The sequence below is a fragment of the Podarcis vaucheri genome (assembly GCF_965113315.1).
Source record: "Podarcis vaucheri genome assembly, chromosome: 6".
Lineage (NCBI taxonomy): Eukaryota > Metazoa > Chordata > Lepidosauria > Squamata > Lacertidae > Podarcis > Podarcis vaucheri.
Genome location: NC_138764.1, coordinates 72,662,005 through 72,682,217, shown reverse-complemented (window position 1 = coordinate 72,682,217; position 20,213 = coordinate 72,662,005). Strand labels below are relative to the sequence as shown.

Sequence of the window (20,213 nt, the reverse complement as noted above, 5' to 3'; positions counted from 1 at the left end):
GAAATGGGTTCTTCCCTGTAAAGCATTGCTCTAATTTACCACAGCTGAACATTCATCAAAAACATTTTCTTCCTCATCTACACCAAGGTCTGTTGTTATCTGCTTTTAGGGTACCCTTATTCCTCCTGGTAGCTTGCACACTATTTCCAATAGCTGTTTAGAGTGTAAAGCCAAATACCTGTGTCACTTCCCTAATCAACTATGGCACAGCATGTCATTTTCTTATTGGACCAGCCTTGTATTTAAGGACTTTGTAGGCAGGCTGGCAAAGCAGGAACTGAGCACCCTGTCCCTCTTTTGAGCCCAGCATAGAAACCAAGAAGGTTGCTAGAGGAGGGAAAGTCCCTTCCTCCATGCCCAGCATAGAAATGAAGCTCCCCATCCTTTTGCCACCTCCCAATAGACTATTATGGTAACTTTTGGGGGGGCGGGGGGGCTGGCAACTTTGGAGGGCTTATTTACAAGGCAGTATTAGACTACTCCAGTTACTCTTGCCTCTGTGGACCTGTTGGATGTAGCCAAAGACTACACTCCAGTGGCGCTTTACCATATGTTTACATGTAGGAAGTAGACTCAGGATGAATGCATGGGACTGTTGTACAGCCTTGGAATCATAACAAATGATCACACGAGGAATCCCTTTGACGTACAGAGTGCTGATGTACCAAATTGCTTTTTCTCTGCCTTACAGTCTGATTGATCTCTGGATTTGAGTGAAACATGAATTTCAGGTCTTCATGGTTGTTGTTTTTTATATTATTGCTGTATCTGAAAGGTGCTCCTTTCACTGGGGAGAGTTCCTGATCATATATATCTTTTGCTGTGCCAAAAAACATGAAGACAAAATGTCAAATGTATATATGAGGATAACATCAGAGAACTTTTTACATTTACCGTATTTTTTGCACCATAACACTCACTTTTTTCCACCTAGAAAGTAAGGGGAAATGTCTGTGCATGTTATGGAGGAAATGCCTACGGGTGGCATGCCTACGGATTTTCCTCCTCTAAAAACTACGTGCGTGTTATGGTCGGGTGCGTGTTATAGAGCGAAAAATACGGTAATCCTGAGTTGGTCGTACAAGGCCAACAGCCCATCCCATATATGTTTACTCAGAAGTAAGTCCCTTGACATTCAGTGGGATTTGCTCCTTAGAAAGCATTTGGGATTTCAGCCTAAGGCTAAAATCCATGTGCACCAATTTGGGAGTAAGTAAATCTCAGGGGTGTGTGTACTTCTGAGTAATCATGCACAGGATCACGTTGTAACAAGTGGGTCCAAAACACAAAGGAAGTGATTTTGTTCAGTTTCTGTTTTCACGTGTTTTAGAACCATTGCTGCGATTCTGTTTCGAATCTCTCATGCTTCCACCCTTACAGAACTAGATTCTTGATGAGAAGAAGCGGATCTGGTCACTGATTTTGTGGGAGCTTTTCAGCACTTAAGACTATTGCACTTGATCAGAAGACCAGGAAGAAGAGTTCACCTGTGATTCTGTTATTCATATCCGCATTTGGGTTACTTTAGCCCTCAGGGTATGAAACCCACTTTAATAATTCCTGTTGCGTACTCCTGAATGGGAAACATGCATCTTTCCCTCATCTTCATAAAACTACTTTCCTTCAGACCTTGCATACTTCTTCTCAGTGGTTGTCTCTCTCCTGTGTAGCACATTTGTGTTTTTGCAGCCAGTTTGCTCATTCTGGATAAAGCCATATTTTGTGGTGTTTAGATGAAACCAAAACTATATGTACAGTTACAGATCTGTAATAAACCAAGTTCTTTAAGGAACTGGTTCAAATAAAATATGCTGTGTTTTTGTGTATCGGATCATCTCTTTTTCCTGTCTGTCAATGATAACAACACCATCTGTGCTCTATGCATGTCTAGTTTTTCCAGAAAGACTGAGCTTTTCCAGAAGGATTCCAGAGGGATGCGTTGTGCCCTTGCCAGAAGTAGAACTTTAACATTGTAAACGGAAGGGCCTGGATGTAGGTCTGGAAGGTGCAGCTTGTACAGAATATTGTGGAATATCTGCTAAGAAGTACTGGTTACCAGAAGTGCACCACCCCAATATGACATCACTGAACCTGCTGCCTTGTATAGCTTTATAGACAACAATTCTAGGAGTGGAGAAAGACTGCCACTCAGTGGAACGTAAGAAGCTATCTTATACAGAGTCAGATCACTGCTCTGTCTAGCTCAGTATTGTCTATACTGACAAGCACTGGCTCTCCACAGTTTTAGACCGTGGGCATTTCCAGTCCTATTGTGAGATACTGGGGATGAACCTGGGCCTTTCTGTAAGACAGATACTCTATCACTGAGCTACAATGGTAAACAACATGCTTTGCAATCATTTGCCTCTCCAGATAGGGCTGGGAAAGACCCTCTCTGAAATCCTGGGGAGCTTTCGTTAGGACTGTTGAGCTTGATGGGTCAGTGGCAGTGGCATAGCATGGGTTTCCAGGGCCCACACAACGGAATGGGAGGAGGGGAAACATATGGAGTACACATGCACATTCAACTGCCTAACAGAGATAAGAAAAGAAGAGTCATTCCACTGTCTGGAGTGGTCACTTCCTGGTTTATATGGAGCTGTTTTCAACGGAGCCCAGCAACAAATAAGCTGTTTTCCATACTCATCTGTAAGCAGAGATCATGTAGCACAGAACCCTTTGCAGACCAGTTTTCAGAACCACTTATGGCTCTAGCGGTGCTGGGTGCCCACTAGTTTCCTCACAGCAACAGCTTCTTGTTCTGTTACGGTAAAATCTGGGTGCGGGGCTACTCTGCCACCCAGCTCGTCGGACTAGGTCCGCGGGTCCCTGCGGAAGAAAATGAGCTCAGCCGGAGACAGGAACAAACTGCAGAAGATCCAAGTTTATTGCGCAACAGGTTCAAGGCAAGATTGAACAGCGAGAAAGGGGTGACATGAACTTTTGAAATTTCCCTCCATGTCCCAGAATACAGTGCAAAATACATCCCAGTTACATCATGAATACATTAAGAAGAGGTTGGGTTACACAGATTACATCATGAATATATTAAGAAGAGGTTGGGTCACGCAGGATTAACATATGGAGGAGGGAGGGGGGAATATGCAGAGCTGGAGATATGCGCAGATAAGCACATCCTGAGTACCTGATGAGAAGACAATGGTCCATGTATGCATGGTCTGCCACCTGGCTTTGCCCGGAGGAAAGGCTTGGCAGAGTGATTTGACAGGATTAGGGTTTTGACACCTTGCTTGAGGGATTATGGAGGACAGGGGAGGTGTCATGGAGTCCTAGAGAAATTGAGCAAATTGGCACGTTGATTTTCTATGAATTTTATAGATTTTAGTCCCTTTTGACATTGACAATTGGAAATAAATGGATATATTGTAGCGAAGAAGGAGGTGAAGAAGACATGCCCCCCCTTCCGTATCAGTTCCTATCATTTCTTAACTCCAGCCTATGACTGCTTGGCTCCTTCCCTCATGGGTTGTAACAGAATAAGGAAATGGACCCTGTGACCCTGGTCAGTGGAGAATTGGTATTGAACAGTGTGAAGTAGAAAAAACACTGTTAACATGTAATACATTTTGCTTAAAAGGGGCACCATTTTGGGGGAAAGTTACAGGTTTGTGCAGTGAAAAATATGTCTGTTGTTAAAACAATAATACCATATAGAGAGCTTGCGCAAAGTCCACTGCACTATGGCAACAGATTAAACCGGATTGGTGTCTGTGTTGGGGAAGTGGGCCTGAAAGGAGGGAAAAATAAAAATCCCAGCGGCTGGGGACACCATTTATGCTGTGGGCACGTGTAAGAGGGTAAATAACCCATTAACCAGAGGCCTTGGAAAGGAGAACGTGTGTATGTATGGTATGTAGTGTTACTCTCCAGCACTGAAAAAGATACACCGCTTGAATCACTGTTGTTATTTGCATTAATCTATCTCGTACAAGTTACAGAGGGGTAGCCGTGTTGGTCTGCCATATTCAAAATAAAAAAATTCCTTCCTGTAGCACCTTAAAGACCAACTAAGTTAGTTCTTGGTATAAGCTTTCGTGTGCATGCACACTGTGCATCTGAAGAAGTGTGCATGCACACGAAAGCTCATACCACGAACTAACTTAGTTGGTCTTTAAGGTGCTACAGGAAGGAATTTTTTTATTTTGACTATGGCAGACCAACTATTTGTTATTTCGGTGCTGCTGCTCCTGCTGTTCCTTACGCCGCCCTGCAGGGGGAGCAGCAGCATGACTTGCCGGGCCGTGTAGTCGAACACGCGCAGGCGCCGGGAGCCGCGAGGGGATTCCTTTCGCGCCGGAGAGCTAAATTTGCGCAGCCGCAGTGGCACAAGTGGATGTCGGGGAGACGGCGGCCGCGCAATCTTAACGCGACGGAAGTTTGAGGCGCGCGGGCGGGCGGGCGCTGGGAGCTGCGGCATGTCGGGTCCGGGCTTGGTGGCGGGCGAAGTCGCCGTGGACGCCCTGCCCTATTTCGACCAAGGCTACGAGGCTCCGGGCGTGCGGGAGGCGGTGAGTGGGGCGGGGGGCAGGGGGTGTGGCGGCGAGGACGGTGGGGCTTCCCCGCGTGCCTCTGACTGCGTGTCTCCCGCTTCGCTCGTTTGTCTCTCCTCAGGCCGCGGCGCTGGTGGAGGAGGAGACGCGGCGCTACCGGCCCACCAAGAACTACCTGAGCTACCTGACGGCGCCCGACTACAGCGCTTTCGAGGTGAGGAAGGCGCCCGCCGGGCTCAAGCGTCCTCGGCAGGGCCGGAGTTACGTATAAACTAAACAAGCTATAGCTTAGGGCCCCACTCTCTTCGGGACCCCCCAAAAATTTAAAGGAAAAAGACAACTGGATGTACATTTCCCAAATTTAAGGCAACCCCCCCACAAATGAAATAAAACCTACATACAGCAACAGTATTTTGTGTTGTGTAGGCTCCTATGATGTAATTAATTGTATTTCAGTTCAACAATTACTTTGATAAAATATCTTGTTATGTGCTAATGGCTTTCGGTCCAAAAATTACCATATAGCATATATTCGACATATATTTGACAGCTGGACAAATAAAGGGCCCCATTACCTTCAGTAGCTTAGGGCCTCATCAAACCTAAATCCAACCCTGGTCCTTGGGTTCAGAGCTAGGACTTGCCGGTACTTGGACTGCAGCTCCCAGCATCCATGGCCGCTGGCTGGGGCTGACAGGAATGGTAGTTGTAACTATCTCTGGCGGGCGATAATTTTCCTATCCTTGTCACGGAACTACGAGAAGTGGCTGTGCAAGTTTTTTGCAGATGCCCGCAAAGACAGTGAAATAGACTTTCGGCTGGTCATGATGGAATCATCAAACTGTAGAGTAGGCAGTGACCCTCAAGGGTCATCTAGTCCAACCCCCTGCAATGTAGGAATCTAAGCTGAAGCATCCTTGACAGGTGGCCATCCAACCTCTGCTTCACAACCTCCAAGGAAGGTCTAACGGGCTTAATGTGGCACAAGCCTTGGTGGGCCAAGATAGCAGACTCTGCTTCCTGCATATGGTAGTCCATGAGAAGTTATCTTGTAGGGGTGTGCTTGTCTTTGCGGTGTGGCAAGATTCCCCGAAATCCACCGCCCGGCATACAGAACACCCCCCCCCCGAAATTTAACTTAAGGTCAGGGTTGAGTCTTGAAGACGCACTTCTTGGTTTTTGGAATTGTCTCAGTAGGCAATAGTTTGAAGTGCTTGTGGTTTTTGTTTTACATGTGTAGCCAGTTTATAAAATATCCAAGGTTGTTTACAATAATTAAAAATACACAATAAAAAAGCAGTTTCAGGATGTTAATCTAGAAAAGTTATTTAAAATATTTAAGAAATTTCTAGGCTGCCTTTTAGGGTCAAGGCAGTTAACTGTAGTCTGGCAGCAATAAAGGTACGAATAAAAATAAGCCAGTGTTCAACTTCAAAAGTAGTTAGCGGTATTTCCAACAAATGTAAAACAGTTTTTCCTGCCTGTCTCCAAGTGAGCAATGAATATTTTAATAGAAATCAAGCCGCTAGAGGGCACTGCCATAACTATTTTGTATTGTAGGGTCCCAGCATAGCAAAAACTTCTAAAGTAACAGCTTCACCTGAGTTACTAGTTTTAAGTATAAACATGAACCACCTCTGGTTTCTGTTAACTTGTTTAATAAATTTTAAGGTAGCAGTACTTTATTGGATACTTAAAATAAAAGTAGAACTAATTGTGAGGCCTGATTTTGATTACTGTGATATAGTTCCATCCTAAAAAATGTGCAGGGATAAGTATGTTTTGCTTGAAGAGAAATTGGAGTATAAGTGTTGTTTTTCTCAAAACATATAAGGAAAGATGCAAAAATAGAAAAAGATTCTCTGTGTTTAGGGGGAAGTGAATGGAGAACATCTCATATTTATATTTTCAGCTGTTCTGTAAGGCAGGATAGTATATTATCTCTTTATTGTAAATGGCAGAGACTGAGAGACTGTGACTTTCTGGACTAGATAAAACTTGAACTGAGAGCTCCCTGATTTTTAAGTCCTAGCAGTGCTTTGAAAAATACTATTTGTTGCCAAGGCCTGGGCTGAGCCCTAGAATACATGAAGTACCCTGAATGTGTTCAGGAGTTCCAGGGACACAGGTGTACCTTAGGACAAGGTGATTTCTTTGGTATCGGGTTGAGGTCTAGACCTTTGTTTCTTACATGTGATCATATTTAGAATTTTCAGGTTATCATCTTCTGGACTGCAAGTAATTCTTCTTGACTTGTGTTTCATAGACTGAAATAATGCGGAATGAATTTGAACGCCTAGCAGCCCGACAGCCCATAGAACTGTTGAGCATGAAAAGGTAACTTAGGGACCTTCTGTGGGGTGTACCATCTATGCAAAGTCAAAATCTAGAAAGAAATAAGGTTTGGATGCCTGATTCTGAAAAGTATTAAAATGTGATGTTCTAGTTCTTGCCTCAGGGTGGCAGGCATACTCTGTTGGAACAATAGCTAGTGGTCTGTTATGTCTTCAAGGAACTTGTAGGTCTGTTTGTGGAATTATAATTCAGCATTTTAGCAAAAGAGATTAAGTTTCTTCATGCTGATAGCATTGGAGAAAGCAGACATTGGGTCATACTTCTGCAAATAGGACTACATGTGCCTGAAACTAGACAAATGAACCAAAATCGTTGTGCTCCCCAGGTATTTTAAATAGCCTTTAGCGTTTATTGAGCTATTGAATGCTTTTGATACACATCTATTTCACTGATAAAAATTAGTCATGGACATGATCAGTGCAATGACTTTCTTAAACTTCAAACCATCTAAACTGTTGTTCCTGAACTATAATTTCTCTTGCTTTCTTCACAGATATGAGCTGCCTGCACCATCCTCTGGGCAGAAGAATGACATCACAGCATGGCAAGAATGTGTTAATAACTCAATGGCTCAGCTGGAGCACCAGGCAGTCCGAATTGAGAATTTGGAGTTGATGTCTCAGTATGGCTGCAATGCATGGAAAGTGTATAATGAGTAAGATATTTGTGTCTCCTTCAAGTCATTTCTTAAAAAGGGCTAGCTGGAAGGCTTTATAATTTTTTTTGTTGTGAAATGCTTCCAAAGTGATAACTGAAAACCTTTTAAAAAATCAGTCTTGAAGTCAATGGAGTGCTGTCTTTCCTGCTACTGAGAACCAAACCTACCCCTCCTTCCTTAGCACTTTCACACCTGCAAGTAAAAAATAAGAGCCATATACTATTGGATACTTCTTCATTGAAAAGGGTCAAGAATTGGTTTTATTCCTTCTTTCAGTGGATCTTCATTCACCACATGAATGTTTTTTAAGATGAAAAGATTAGAGAAGATGCTGCAAGTCAGAATGTAAACTTTGCAGTAGGGCAGTGGTGTCGAAACTTTTTTCAAAAGAGAGCCAGATTTGATGAAGTGAAGAGCCATGGGGGCCAACCAAAATTGTTGACCTTTTTTCAGGGTTGAAATTGTTGAGCTTTTTTATGATTTTACCCCAATTCTTTTGAGCTTTTTCGGGGATTGAACTTGTTGAGGTTTTCTTAGGATTTTACCCCAGGAAATAAACTCCTACAGGGGCCAGATTAAACTGACCGGTGGGCTGGATTAGGCCCCCAAAATGGACTTTGGACATGCCTGCAGTAGGGAATTGCAAAAGTTCTAAGTGCTGTATTGAGAGTTAAGAGTGTGTAATGGGGCTGGTGGGTGCTGAGTTCCCTGCCCCCTCCTTACCATGTCTCCCCCACACTGGTCCCTGAAAAAATTCACCGATTATTAGAAGCTGGCATAGTAGAAGTTGCCTCCACTCAATCTCAGGGATCCTATTCTCTCACTCCTTATTTTCAGGGAGCTGGAGGGGCTGCTGCAGAAAGGAGGGGACAAAAAAGTTGTTTTATTTAAGGATTTCTGTGCTCCTTTTTACAAAATGTATCAAAGTGGTATACAACAATGGAAAGCAATAAGAAATTTCATAAAACTACACGAGACATACACATCATAGAGTAGACCAGGAATGCCACACACCAGCCCCATTAAGCATGCTTTACTGTGAATCCTACCACATTTGTTTCTCTCAGTAAAATACTGAATTTTCTTGACTTAATAGTATCTAATCTAGAAAAAAGTTTCATGTCAGCTTGGTTTACTAGTAATTAATTAGACAAGAATGGACACCAAGTTCCATATTAGCATTACTTGGAATATGGGATGGGCTAATTAATGTGGTTTGGGTAAACTGATTTCCTTTAAACTACTGTGGGTATTAAGTTGGTATCTGAAGTTCAAACATAGAACTGTGTCCTGTGTACCAAATTTTATTCTTATGTTTCAGGGATCAATAGAGTTACAGCACTGTAAAGAGACATAGAAACAGAGTTAATCTAAAGCCCCCAGTTAGCTTAAGTTATGCTTAAGATAAAATATAGATCAGTACATTGCATTACTTGAACTCTCTATTGGAATCATTTTTTGAACTAGTATTTTTCTTTGCTGATAGGCATTTAGTTCATATGATTGAACAGGCACAAAAGGAGCTGCAGAGTTTGAGGTGAGTCCTGTTTTTCAGTTGCCTTTTGGAAGAAAAATTGAATTATAGTTTATGGGGCTCTAATAATGTATAAGTCTTTAATCTTTGTTGCAGATTGCAAAATATGCATTCTAGTACAGTGTGTATTTTGAATTATTCATGTATACATGGGATTGTGCAAGAAATAAACGTTTAAATATGTTTTTCTTTCATTTTGGAATTTGGGGTTACTGCTGCTATTTTTAGACATTCTCTTGGTTATTATGAAGGTCTCACTAGTCCATCGTTTCCAAATATTAGATACAAAATGCTTAGATGGCTCTGTTTCCCTTAGATAATTTTCTGGAGATAACTCCTTGAGAAGCAGCATACCAAGTAACAGCTCAAGAATGATACTCATTTCTGGGAGTGAAGCTGTTTGTTGTAGATTGTTGTTTTTTTTTTGAATGACATGAAGTTAGGTCTGTCAGTAGTTTGAATCAGAGGGCCAGATTCAACTTATGGGTCCCTCTAGCCATTGCTATTTTTCTAGAAAAAGACATGCTGGAAGTCCTCATGAACACCTCCCTTGTTCTCTTAAAATGGCAATGGCGCCCACCTGAGAGGTGCTGGAACTGAACTCTGGTGAGTTCTGTTTAAAAAAAGCCTTGCTTCTAGCAGAACCCCATCCAAGGACTTCTGCTAGTACGGGGGAGCTTCCCCCCTTCCTTCTACATGCTTCCACACCTCCCTCAAATTGGCTCTGGAGGAACTGGGAGAACCCCTAAACAGTTTGTGCGGGAGGAGAAAGGGAGATCACTGACAATCTCCTTTGTGCTGCATTGAACTCTTTCCTGGATCTCTCTTAATGCAGGCAGTGTGCACATGATTAATTTACTTTGAAAAAAATGTAGTTTTCTTTTTTTTCTACCTTCAGTGGCATAAAATATTGTAGAGATCCAAATTGCAGGGATGAGCTCATGTTTCCTGTTCCTGAATCCTTGTCTGTTAAGTTGGCTAGCTAGGGCCACCATTAAAACTAAAAGGCCATTCATAATTACTGATAAAATGCTTTTGAGAAGAAATTCAGAAGAAAAGAATTAGGAGTGCCATACAAGGACTAATTCAAGAAGCATATGTACATTTTTAGAGATCTGAATGGTGATGGAGTCCACAAGTGGTGCTACTTCTGGATAATGGATCTAGATCAGATGTGGCTAACAGGTCTTTTTAGCCTAAGGATCACATTCCTTGTCGGCCAACTCTGAAGGCTGCATGTCAGTGATAGGTGTGGCCAAAGCATTAAAGTGTTGAATCCAGAGTCTTTCAGAACTCTTAACATTGCTTCCAAGATAGTCCAAAATAGTTGTCCAAGCTCCTGTTTTTAGGGCTGAATATGTGATTGTACAGTCTGTTCCACTTGTCTGTGGACTTAGGGCAGTAGAATAAATGACTACAAGTGATTCAGTATGTCACCCTTTTCTTCAGGAAACACATTCAAGACCTTAACTGGCAGCGGAAGAACATGCAGCTCACAGCTGGTGCTAAACTTCGAGAGATGGAATCTATGTAAGTTTCTTGAACTTTGCTCCCTGCCTCTTCTCTGTCTTTCAGGGAGGAACACAACCTTATACAAAACCAGTTGGAAGTCTCAATTGAGATTGGCTTCCCTTAACCACAGCACTTCCAACTTGTTCCCTTAACTGGTAACCTAGCATTAAGGAAGCCTATAGTAATTTAATTTTTGTTTTCTTTCCCCCCTCAGGTGGGTGTCCCTGGTCAGTAAAAACTATGAGATTGAACGAACTATTGTGCAACTGGAAAATGAAATTTCTCAAATCAAGCAGCAACATGGAGAGGCAAACAAAGAAAACATCCAACAGGACTTCTGAGACTTGCGTTGGCCTTTAGCTGCAAAACACAAAAACTGAAGTCTATGCATGGCTGTAAATTCTAATTTCTTAGTGGGGAGGGGGAGCTGTCATTTGTGCAACTGATTGCTGAAAAACTGATTGCAAGGAACAGAAGTGTTTCTAAAAGGATTTACCGAGTTTCCCAATTTCTGGCATGAATGTTGCAGATTTTTTGTTTGTGTATGTTTCCAATTTTTTAAAATAACTAAAAATAAACATTTTTCAACTTAATTTGTGTTCTAGTAAAAACAAAGCAATGAAAAGTTACTACTGGTAAGTTATATTAGAGGTGCCAATGCTGCCAGCTATAGCTGTTAGGAAGGAATACAAATTTTCAGGTGCTAAAGGGTCTTTGTCAAATCCGATTTCTTCAGAGTTTCAATTATTTGCACTACTGTAGCTCTTGACCAAGACAAACTTAATAAAATATGTATCTTGCATATTTTTCAGAAATACGCAAGGTGAGACCAAATATATGTATCCTTCAGGAGTTTGTACATCAAGCTGTTGGTTAAAATTGTATAACTGGTGGGATTCTTCATGTGTCCTTACTTAAGAAGTGAAAGGTATACCTTTGCTTCTAAAAAATGGGTTCCAAAAGTGAGAGCCTGTTTCATGACCCTCCTGCCATAGCTGACCACTTTGATGGCAGGCTACTAGTATTTTGAGCAGAGTTGGTTGTGAAGTTTGGCAATAGTCTCAAAATCTTTACTATGCCACTGTAATACTATGCATTCATAGTGACGTACTGAAGAGCATTCTTAGCACATGTTGCTGTGGGAAAGTATGTTCAGTTAACATTAAGACAAGGACCAGGGGACATCAATGGACCTGTGAACAGAAGTATTCAACAGCAGGTAATGAATGGGTTATGCTTGCGTATCACACTAATGTCTAATATTAGAAAGTGCATCTCTTGGTAAGCCAGGCCCTGTCTCACTGACTTCACTAATCCTACACCTCAAAAAAGTTTCCAAGTACGATTCGCAGTCTGTAGAAGCATTGACAAAAAGTGGACAACTTTGTTGTCAGCTGTCCCTAAGCCTATTTCTTCTAGTAAAGGTAAAGGCAAAGGACCCCTGACAGTTAAGTCCAGTTGTAGATAACTGTGGGGTTGTGGCACTCATCTCGCTTTACAGGCCGAGGGAGCTGGCGTTCGTTTGTTGTTGCTCCTCTATGCCACTGATGGATTGAGGGCAGGGGTTTGTGAAAGGACAAAATTGGGGCAGGACTCAAGCACTCAGATTTTGATCTGCATGGAGGAATTAATGGAGTGGTGGCTGGATGACTTCCCATTTTGAGATAGGTTTTTCAAATGTCCAGTTAGTATCTCTGTCATCTGTAATCACGGCAGTGTACTAGGCACAGAAAAAGGGAACTGGTTGATAAGTGTAGTCTCTAATGGTAGTCCTTACCTGGGCAGCTTTGGGAAAGGTTATGCTACTGAAGAAATTAAGAAGGGACTAAAATATGAAAAAGAAAGTGTGCCAAATAATTGGAAATTACAAGTGCTGGACAGTATTGTAGAAGATATGACACCAAGAAGTCGGAGAAGGTGGACTTCCTTCTGAGGAACAGGGAAAGTGAGTGGGGGATATAAAGGGAGATGAGTTGAAATGTTCACTGGGGTTGGCTTGGGTGTCCTTGTTGCTAGGATCTAAAAGGTGGTGACCTATCTATTTCATCCATTACAATCCACTTAGCTATATTAGCAGCTTATCACCTAATCAGTTACAAGCCATCTTTTCACAGTTCCTTATCCAGAGGTTTCTTAAGGGCTTGAGGAATTTTAATTCTCCACCTGCACTGCCTGCGTCAACAGGAGATCTGGATTTAGCCCTCTTAAGGCTAATGCTTCCGCTGTCCAAGTCTCCAACCACACTTTCTTTAAGCAGGAAAGTAGGTTGCACTGTCTGTGTACATACCACAAGAGCAAAATTAGAAGTTTTTCCTCGGAGTCTGAGGATTGTTCATAGAATCATAGAGTTGGAAGAGACCACAAGGGCCATCGAGTCCAACCCCCTGCCAAGCAGGAAACACCATCAGAGCACTCCTGACATATGGTTGTCAAGCCTCTGCTTAAAGACCTCCAAAGTAGGAGACTCCACCACACTCCTTGGCAGCAAATTCCACTGTCGAACAGCTCTTACTGCCAGGAAGTTCTTCCTAATGTTTAGGTGGAATCTTCTTTCTTGTAGTTTGGATCCATTGCTCCGTGTCCGCTTCTTTGGAGCAGCAGAAAACAACCTTTCTCCCTCCTCTATGTGACATCCTTTTATATATTTGAACATGGCTATCATATCACCCCTTAACCTCCTCTTCTCCAGGCTAAACATGCCCAGCTCCCTTAGCCGTTCCTCATAAGGCATCGTTTCCAGGCCTTTGACCATTTTGGTTGCCCTCCTCTGGACACGTTCCAGTTTCAGTAAGTCCAGTTTCCAAAAGCATGTTACCAACCCGATAATTGGGAACCAACTGATAGGAGGAAGGTGACATTGTTTTCTTGGTGGATAGACATTGCTGGACAATACTTGGCAAAATAAAGTCATCTGTATTTTTAATTTAAAAAATCTGTCTTTAATAAAAACTTGAGTCTTGGAACTGTTACCTTAACTGTTACTCCTCTCAGTTTGATGTCATCTGCAAATCTGATGAGCACCCCCTCAATACCTTCACCCAAGTCCACTGTGTAGTTGCTATACCAAGTGGACTTGGTATAAGTTTCTTTGATCTCAACTGATGTGTTGCTTTTAGTCATTTATCTCATTTCTTTTCCCGACTAGTGGCCTTCCTACCCACCCTTTTGCGCTTTGCTGTCAGTGTCGCCCAATTAACATTTCTTCATGACTTCCAACTTGTAAACCATCTCTGGTCTCTTTTTCATGGTTCTGGCTTTTTGAGAAAAAATGGCTTGTTTCTTACAATGACCTGTGTAACACTTGAACTGGTGATGGATGATTACTGAAATTTCTAGGAGAAATCTGGGCAGGATCAAAGAACATACCAGGCAGTTATAGTACCTGCACCCACTCGAGGGTGTGTAAGTGAAGCTGGCGTGGATGTTCTGCAAGAAAATTCATCCTCCTCACATAACAACTTTCTGGCTTCAACAGTGCATCGCTGAGCTTGGAGACTTGGCCAAGAAAGAAAAACTCGTCCTTAATTGTTGTTCAGAAGCACTCGTTCTTGGTTTTCTTGGCAGAGGTCACACTGCCGTCAGCAATCGTTCCACAACATTCTGCACTAGCTGCTGTTTCCATATCAAGCCCAGGGAAAGCCCCACTTAAAAGATGGGATTACTGCAATGTACTCTTAAGTAACCAATTCATGAACTACTCTGGCCAAACTTTCCCAGTCCAGAAATGGTAATAGCTATTGTACCAGTTGCAGCATCAAAGGGTGCTTTTAGTTGTTGAGATTACCTGGGCCTCCAGTGACACAACTTGATCCAGAAGCACCCCTAGAATGTGAACTTGCTCCTTTAGGGAGAGTGCAACCCCACCCAGGGTAGGCAACTGACCTGTTTTTCAGGTATGAGAATCACTCTACCCGTAGTGCCTATGTTTTGCTAGGATTCAGCTCTATTTGTTTTTCCTCATCCATCTCACCACTCCATCCAAGCACTGGTCCATGAACTCTCCTGATTCAGATGTTAAGGAGAAATTATTATAATGATTAAGGTCATTCCATATATGATTTCCCTACACAGGTAATAATAATAATTATAATAATTATTATTTATATGCCACTCATCTGACAAGGTTGCCCCTGCCACTCTGGGCAGCTTCTAACAAATTAAAATATCTAACAGTAAAACATCAAACATTACAGCTGTTCCATGGCAGGTAAGCAAAGGTACAGATTGAGCTGAGGAGTGCAGGGGCATTAGTCCAGAACCCTTTAAAAAATAACTGCTTTAGCGCACTCCAGGTTCTCTCTCCTAGGACTGCAGGAGTAAGTGGGAGGGTGGTGGCAGCAATTCCTGGAGAGTTAGACCCATTGGCAGCAGAGCTGTTGTGATGCAGTTGGGCAACAAAGGGTGTGTGAGAAGCGCTCTGGGGCGGAGGTTGTCAATGCCAGTGATTGGGGGTGGGGGTGGGTGCATCTTTCAAAATGTGATGGAACCTTTTAATATATGTTCAAATAAAATTGGAAAAGGTCCAAGAGATTATACATCTTCTCATCACTGAGATTAGAATTTTTTGTCACATTGATGCAAAACTTAAAGCTTCTACTAGGATATATGAATCCTTTCACAATATGCTGCAGACTGGAATCCAATGGGGTAGCTTACTATGCAGCCATTTGCCTAAATTTTATATTACGAAACCCACAATAAAGTTTCTTTTCTTTTGTAAACCTTGAATCTTTTGAAGGAGATGGCAGTGTCTAAAGAATGATCACGGGCAGTGATGTGGGTTTTCCAGAAAATTTGAACTGGCTCACTTAGAGAAATCAGAAATGCCTTATAGTGATCTAATTTAGCTTGTAAAGGGGGAAAAATGAAATTGCCAGCTTGTCTAACACTTACTTGTAATTGACATTCACAGTTACTAATTAATCTATGAAGCAGAACATTTTCCACAGAAAAAATGAAGCACTGGAAGATTTTCTGTCCCACATTACTGATCCCAGGTGATGCTGCAGACTATAGTGGTTGTATTAGCCCCCGCCCCCCATGACCAATAAATCCTCCTTATTCTCAGGAGCTTTCTGAATGCATATGTAACACCCTTATGAGGATTTCCCCCATCTCATGAGTCATTATATATATTAAGCAGATTCCTCTGTGAAATCTAAAAGTAGACCAGATGTTAGATGTTTTGTTTATTAATAGGATATAAGTAATGGATTTCCTAGCCAAAATACATCTCCAAAGCAGTTTAAATGAAACTCATTAAATATGATAGAATATATAAAATACAATAAAATAGAACAATGAAACAAAGAACAAATGGAATAAAACACTGAGATGTGATGTCAGCTCAAAGTCAGTTGATAGTAAAGGTGTTGGTTTTTTTTTAAAAAAAGAAAGGGCTAGATCAGCCTCCTTAGCACTGAGAGAACACAAAGCTGGAGAAAAAAGGGCTTTGGCTCTTCTAAGGTGGTCTTCCTGATGGGACAGATTTACTGCCTATCTCAGTTGCCTTCAACCACATGGACTTGGACCTTGTGCTCCACTGCCTGTTTATGCATGCCTTTGCCACCATGTTTTCTGTCTTTATCAGGACAGGTCTCCTCTGGGGGTGTGGAGCAGAATGAGGTAATGCCAATTTAATTGCCCTGAATTTTAATGTTCTTGAATGCCTCAAATCACACTCCCTGTGAGCACATCTCACACATGCCCCCCCATTTCCCAGCCCCTTAGGGTAGGCTGTCCACTCATTATGCCACAGAGTGTTGACACCTTAGCTAGTGGGCTGAGGCTAGCTATAACCTGGTATTTCTAGTCAAGGGGGAAGGTCTGGAATAGCCTGCTGAATAGCCTAGTTTCAGGCAGAAAATACTTTTCCCTAACAACTTGGCTTGCTGTAGAAGTCACATTTTACGCTTGGCATGTACCAGAATAATCATGGAAAATTGGTGTTCAGGGGATAGGCTGATTCTGGCCACCTCAGTGTTGAGCCTACTCCCAGGTGAATCAACATTTGGGAGAGGATCAGGCCGTTCTATGTCATGTTCAAGATACAGCGTATCAGTATGTCGTCCAGAAAGGCAAACCAATATACGGTACCCTGGGGCCTGAGGAGGCCAATGTGGGTCCCCAGGGGTTTGGTGGGGCAAACCACCATAGGGCTGAGGTCAGCCTGAATGGGAGGGTTTGGAACTGGAACTGCTATTCTCCGTAACTGGCATTAGTGTGTAGCAAAAATGTATGGGGAATTTCAATTTAGTTGTCTTTCCCACCCCACCCCGATGCAGTTCAAAACCATTTAAAACATGAATGGATTAATTAATAAGCCCCTGACCTAAGGCCCATGATATAATTATTATGAGCTGTCTCTATCTCTTTTTTTTACTATGATTTAAAGGGGACTTTCTTAGCAGCCTAGTCTAGGAATATGGTTTCATAACACAGTGCTGAATTTCAATAGACCAGTGCTGAAGAAATAGTTATTTTTTTACTCATATTTAATTCAGAATTGAAATCTATTATACATTGCAGAACAAAAAAAAAGTGTAAATGATCCATCGAGAACCCTAGCAAGCTTCAAGTAGTCCACAAAAATGTTTGAAAATGGGTGTGAATTCAGAAATAAGAATGCAAAACTGTTTCAGATCAGGCAAAATTAGTTGTCTCAGAAGTACTTCACAACTGTAGCCAAAACAACATCACTTATACCCTCAAAGGCAAAGAAGTCTTGAAATTAGCTTGGCGAGATAATTCCAGTTAATCCAATTAAAGTTGAAGCAAAGGCTGGACTCATATTGGATTCACACCTTTCTATAGCATTGGTGAAGTGTTATTTTCCACCCTTCTCTATTTCCTAGAGCAACATTTCACTGCCCAGCTGTTTACAATTAGTTATACATAATCTAACCTAAATTTGGTTAAAACTTCAACTCATTTTTCATCCTTCTTAAATGAATCCATTAAATATATAAAAATTAATTCCACATCCTCTTCCCCAAGCTACTTTTCCCTAAGTGAAAATGTCTAGTGCCTTCTGAATGTTATTCTCAACTCTGAGTTTGTCTTCAGAATCTTCTCGTTTGTTTGTATAATTAAAATGTGAACACATGATGCAGCACTTCAGAGACCTATAATAAGCGTCACAGCAAGAAGTGTCATTACCTCTTATGTCTTGCATGCTTCTCTTAATAAATTCAAAACAGGATTTGCTTCTTCCTCTTTTTTGCAACATCACCATTTTGCTGACTTGCATTGGGCCTCCAGTCACAGTAACCTGTACATCATTCCTAGCAGACCTAGAGCCCAACTAACTATATCTGTAACAGCTACCCAACCCAATGTGCAATAATTTGGGGAACCCTCCAACCAAATATGTCCCATTGTTTCCATGGGAGAGCTTAAATCACGGTCACTGTAGACCTCTGTATTTTATTTTAGGCAAAATATGGATTTGATTCCCTTACTTCTGCTTAAATTGACTAAGGTACACTTTCGTTATAGGGCACCACATTTTTTAGTTAGCTGCGATATTAATATATCTGAAAAAGCAGGGTATATTTCAAAGGCAATGAACTGTATTTATAAACATGGTGTGACTTGGGTTTCACAATAGTGCAACCTGATAGACATCTATTCAGACCAGAAGCTTAATGAGACTTAGTCCCATGTGAGTGTGTATATGATTGTAATCTGACTTTCAAAATACCTATTGGGAACATTCTGTGATGTAATTTCTGACCAAGAGTAGATAACTCTAACAGCTCCTACTCAAAATCAGTCCATTGGCAGATTACCTTGTATGAGTCCCCCTCCCCCAATTATGTTACTTCAAGATTGTCCATTTTCTACTCCCCAACTCAATTTTTAAAAGAAATGGCGAACATTAGCAAAATTTCTTTCCCTACCTCATTACACATACAGCTATTCTCTGTGTTTGGTTTTATTTTGTATCTTTAAGGAGAGACAGAACACCAATACATTTGAAATGACTGTGAAAATGGTTTCTTTATAACCATGTTCACGAACTGACATGCAGCAGTCATTACTTCTCATGCCACTCAATGGCTGGCCATTGGTGCTTACTCCAAAAACATTTTACTCACCGTATGCTATCCAAATAATGGGATCTCATTTATTTTTCTCTTAATTTTCACCTAGGTGATATCAAACATCTACTTTTCCCTTTCTGAGACCAAAGAGCCAGGGTGTAAATTGGTCCCTGTGAAAGCATCTGAGAGGTTATACTGGATAGCTTCCTTCTCAGATGCCATAATCCAACTAATTAGAACTCCAACAAGGGTTGGGGCCAAAAGGTGACAATCTAGAAAGCAGCAGAGACCCAAGAGAGCCTAAGCTTTTAAAGTCCCATGACTCGCCTTCAAACCAGGAGATAATTTAAATATGCTTTTGATTGTGTCCAAACTTTGAAGACAATTGCAGGAGAGAAACTTAAAAAATAAAATAAAATCCTGAGGCCAGAAATGGGCAGAGGTCTCAGTTCTGCCTTGCTGGTGACAATGCAACAAGGTTGTCTGTTCCCTGACTTAGCACTGTGATTTATTCCTTACTTCATTCAAAGGAGGGATGCGGGTGGCGCTGTGGGTTAAACCACAGAGCCTAGGACTCGCCGATCAGAAGGTCAGTGGTTCAAATCCCCACGACGGGGTGAGCTCCCGTTGCTCGGTCCCAGCTCCTGCCAACCTAGCAGTTCGAAAGCATGTCAAAGTGCAAGTAGATAAATAGGGGGAAGGTAAACGGCGTTTCTGTGCGCTGCTCTGGTTCAGCAGAAGCGGCTTAGTCATGCTGGCCACATGACCCGGAAGCTGTACTGGCTCCCTCGGCCAGTAAAGTGAGATGAGCGCCGCAACTCGAGTCGGCCATGACTGGACCTAATGGTCAGGGGTCCCTTTACCTTTACCTCGTTCAAATACGTTTAGGTCAACGCAACTCACATGGCACAATAAAATACATCTAATTAAAATAGCCACACACAAATGGGTGTAACGGTAGCCCTACTTACCTGGGAGTAAGCCCCACTGAACTCAACTGGGCCTACTTCTGAGTAGGCAAGGTTTGGACTACACTGTAAATCATTTCGAAACGCGGCAAGCCAAGCACAGAATCAAACCAACCCAGTGCAAACTGAGGAGATTCAAATATTACCCTCTGTGAGGCGCACATAATGGACTAGAAGAACCGCCCCGCGTTATGTTTCCTATCTTCCCACTCAGGAGCCCCAATTCTTTCAGCGAGAGACACCGCGGATGAGAAGCCGGCAAGTGTGAGAGGCCGCTCTCCGCCCTGCCTCGACTCCTCTCCCGCCGCACCGTTTCTCGGCCCCCGGCACGAGCCCCGTTTCCCTCCACACACCAACCGCCAACCGCTCTCCAGACACCCACGCTTAGAACGTGAATCTCTGTCTGCGCGTGCGCCGCTTCTATTACAGACCTGAGCGTGCGCGCTCGCGCTCTCCTTTACGTCCGAGCTATTTCCTTTAAACACCATACAGTGAGGGACGAAAAAAAACTGACCCCCTTTCGCCGGCCTCTCAACCTCGGGCCTCTCCCACCGCCTTCCTCGTCCGCTACTACTGTCCAAGCGCGCGCACGCACACGCCCAGCACCGCCCCCTCCCCACTGGACGCGGC

At 42.5% G+C, this 20,213-nt stretch overlaps 1 protein-coding gene and 1 long non-coding RNA gene across 2 annotated transcripts; one reads left to right on the top strand and one right to left on the bottom strand.

Annotated features, from left to right (window-relative positions):
• The first annotated feature begins 4,358 nt into the window (after positions 1-4,358).
• On the top strand, positions 4,359-11,163 carry BCAS2 (BCAS2 pre-mRNA processing factor). The gene is made up of 7 exons (XM_082226968.1): positions 4,359-4,529; positions 4,633-4,725; positions 6,778-6,848; positions 7,360-7,521; positions 9,011-9,061; positions 10,508-10,588; positions 10,785-11,163. Exons 1-7 carry the CDS (start codon positions 4,437-4,439, stop codon positions 10,909-10,911), a joined length of 678 nt encoding a protein of 225 aa, XP_082083094.1. The 5' UTR covers positions 4,359-4,436; the 3' UTR covers positions 10,912-11,163.
• On the bottom strand, positions 7,528-20,204 carry LOC309534662. Its single transcript, XR_014220825.1, has 4 exons — positions 19,587-20,204; positions 14,453-14,572; positions 8,248-8,377; positions 7,528-7,716 (listed from the first exon to the last, which is right to left on the bottom strand). It is a non-coding gene; the product is annotated as an uncharacterized lncRNA (long non-coding RNA).
• Between the last annotated feature and the right edge of the window lie 9 nt (positions 20,205-20,213).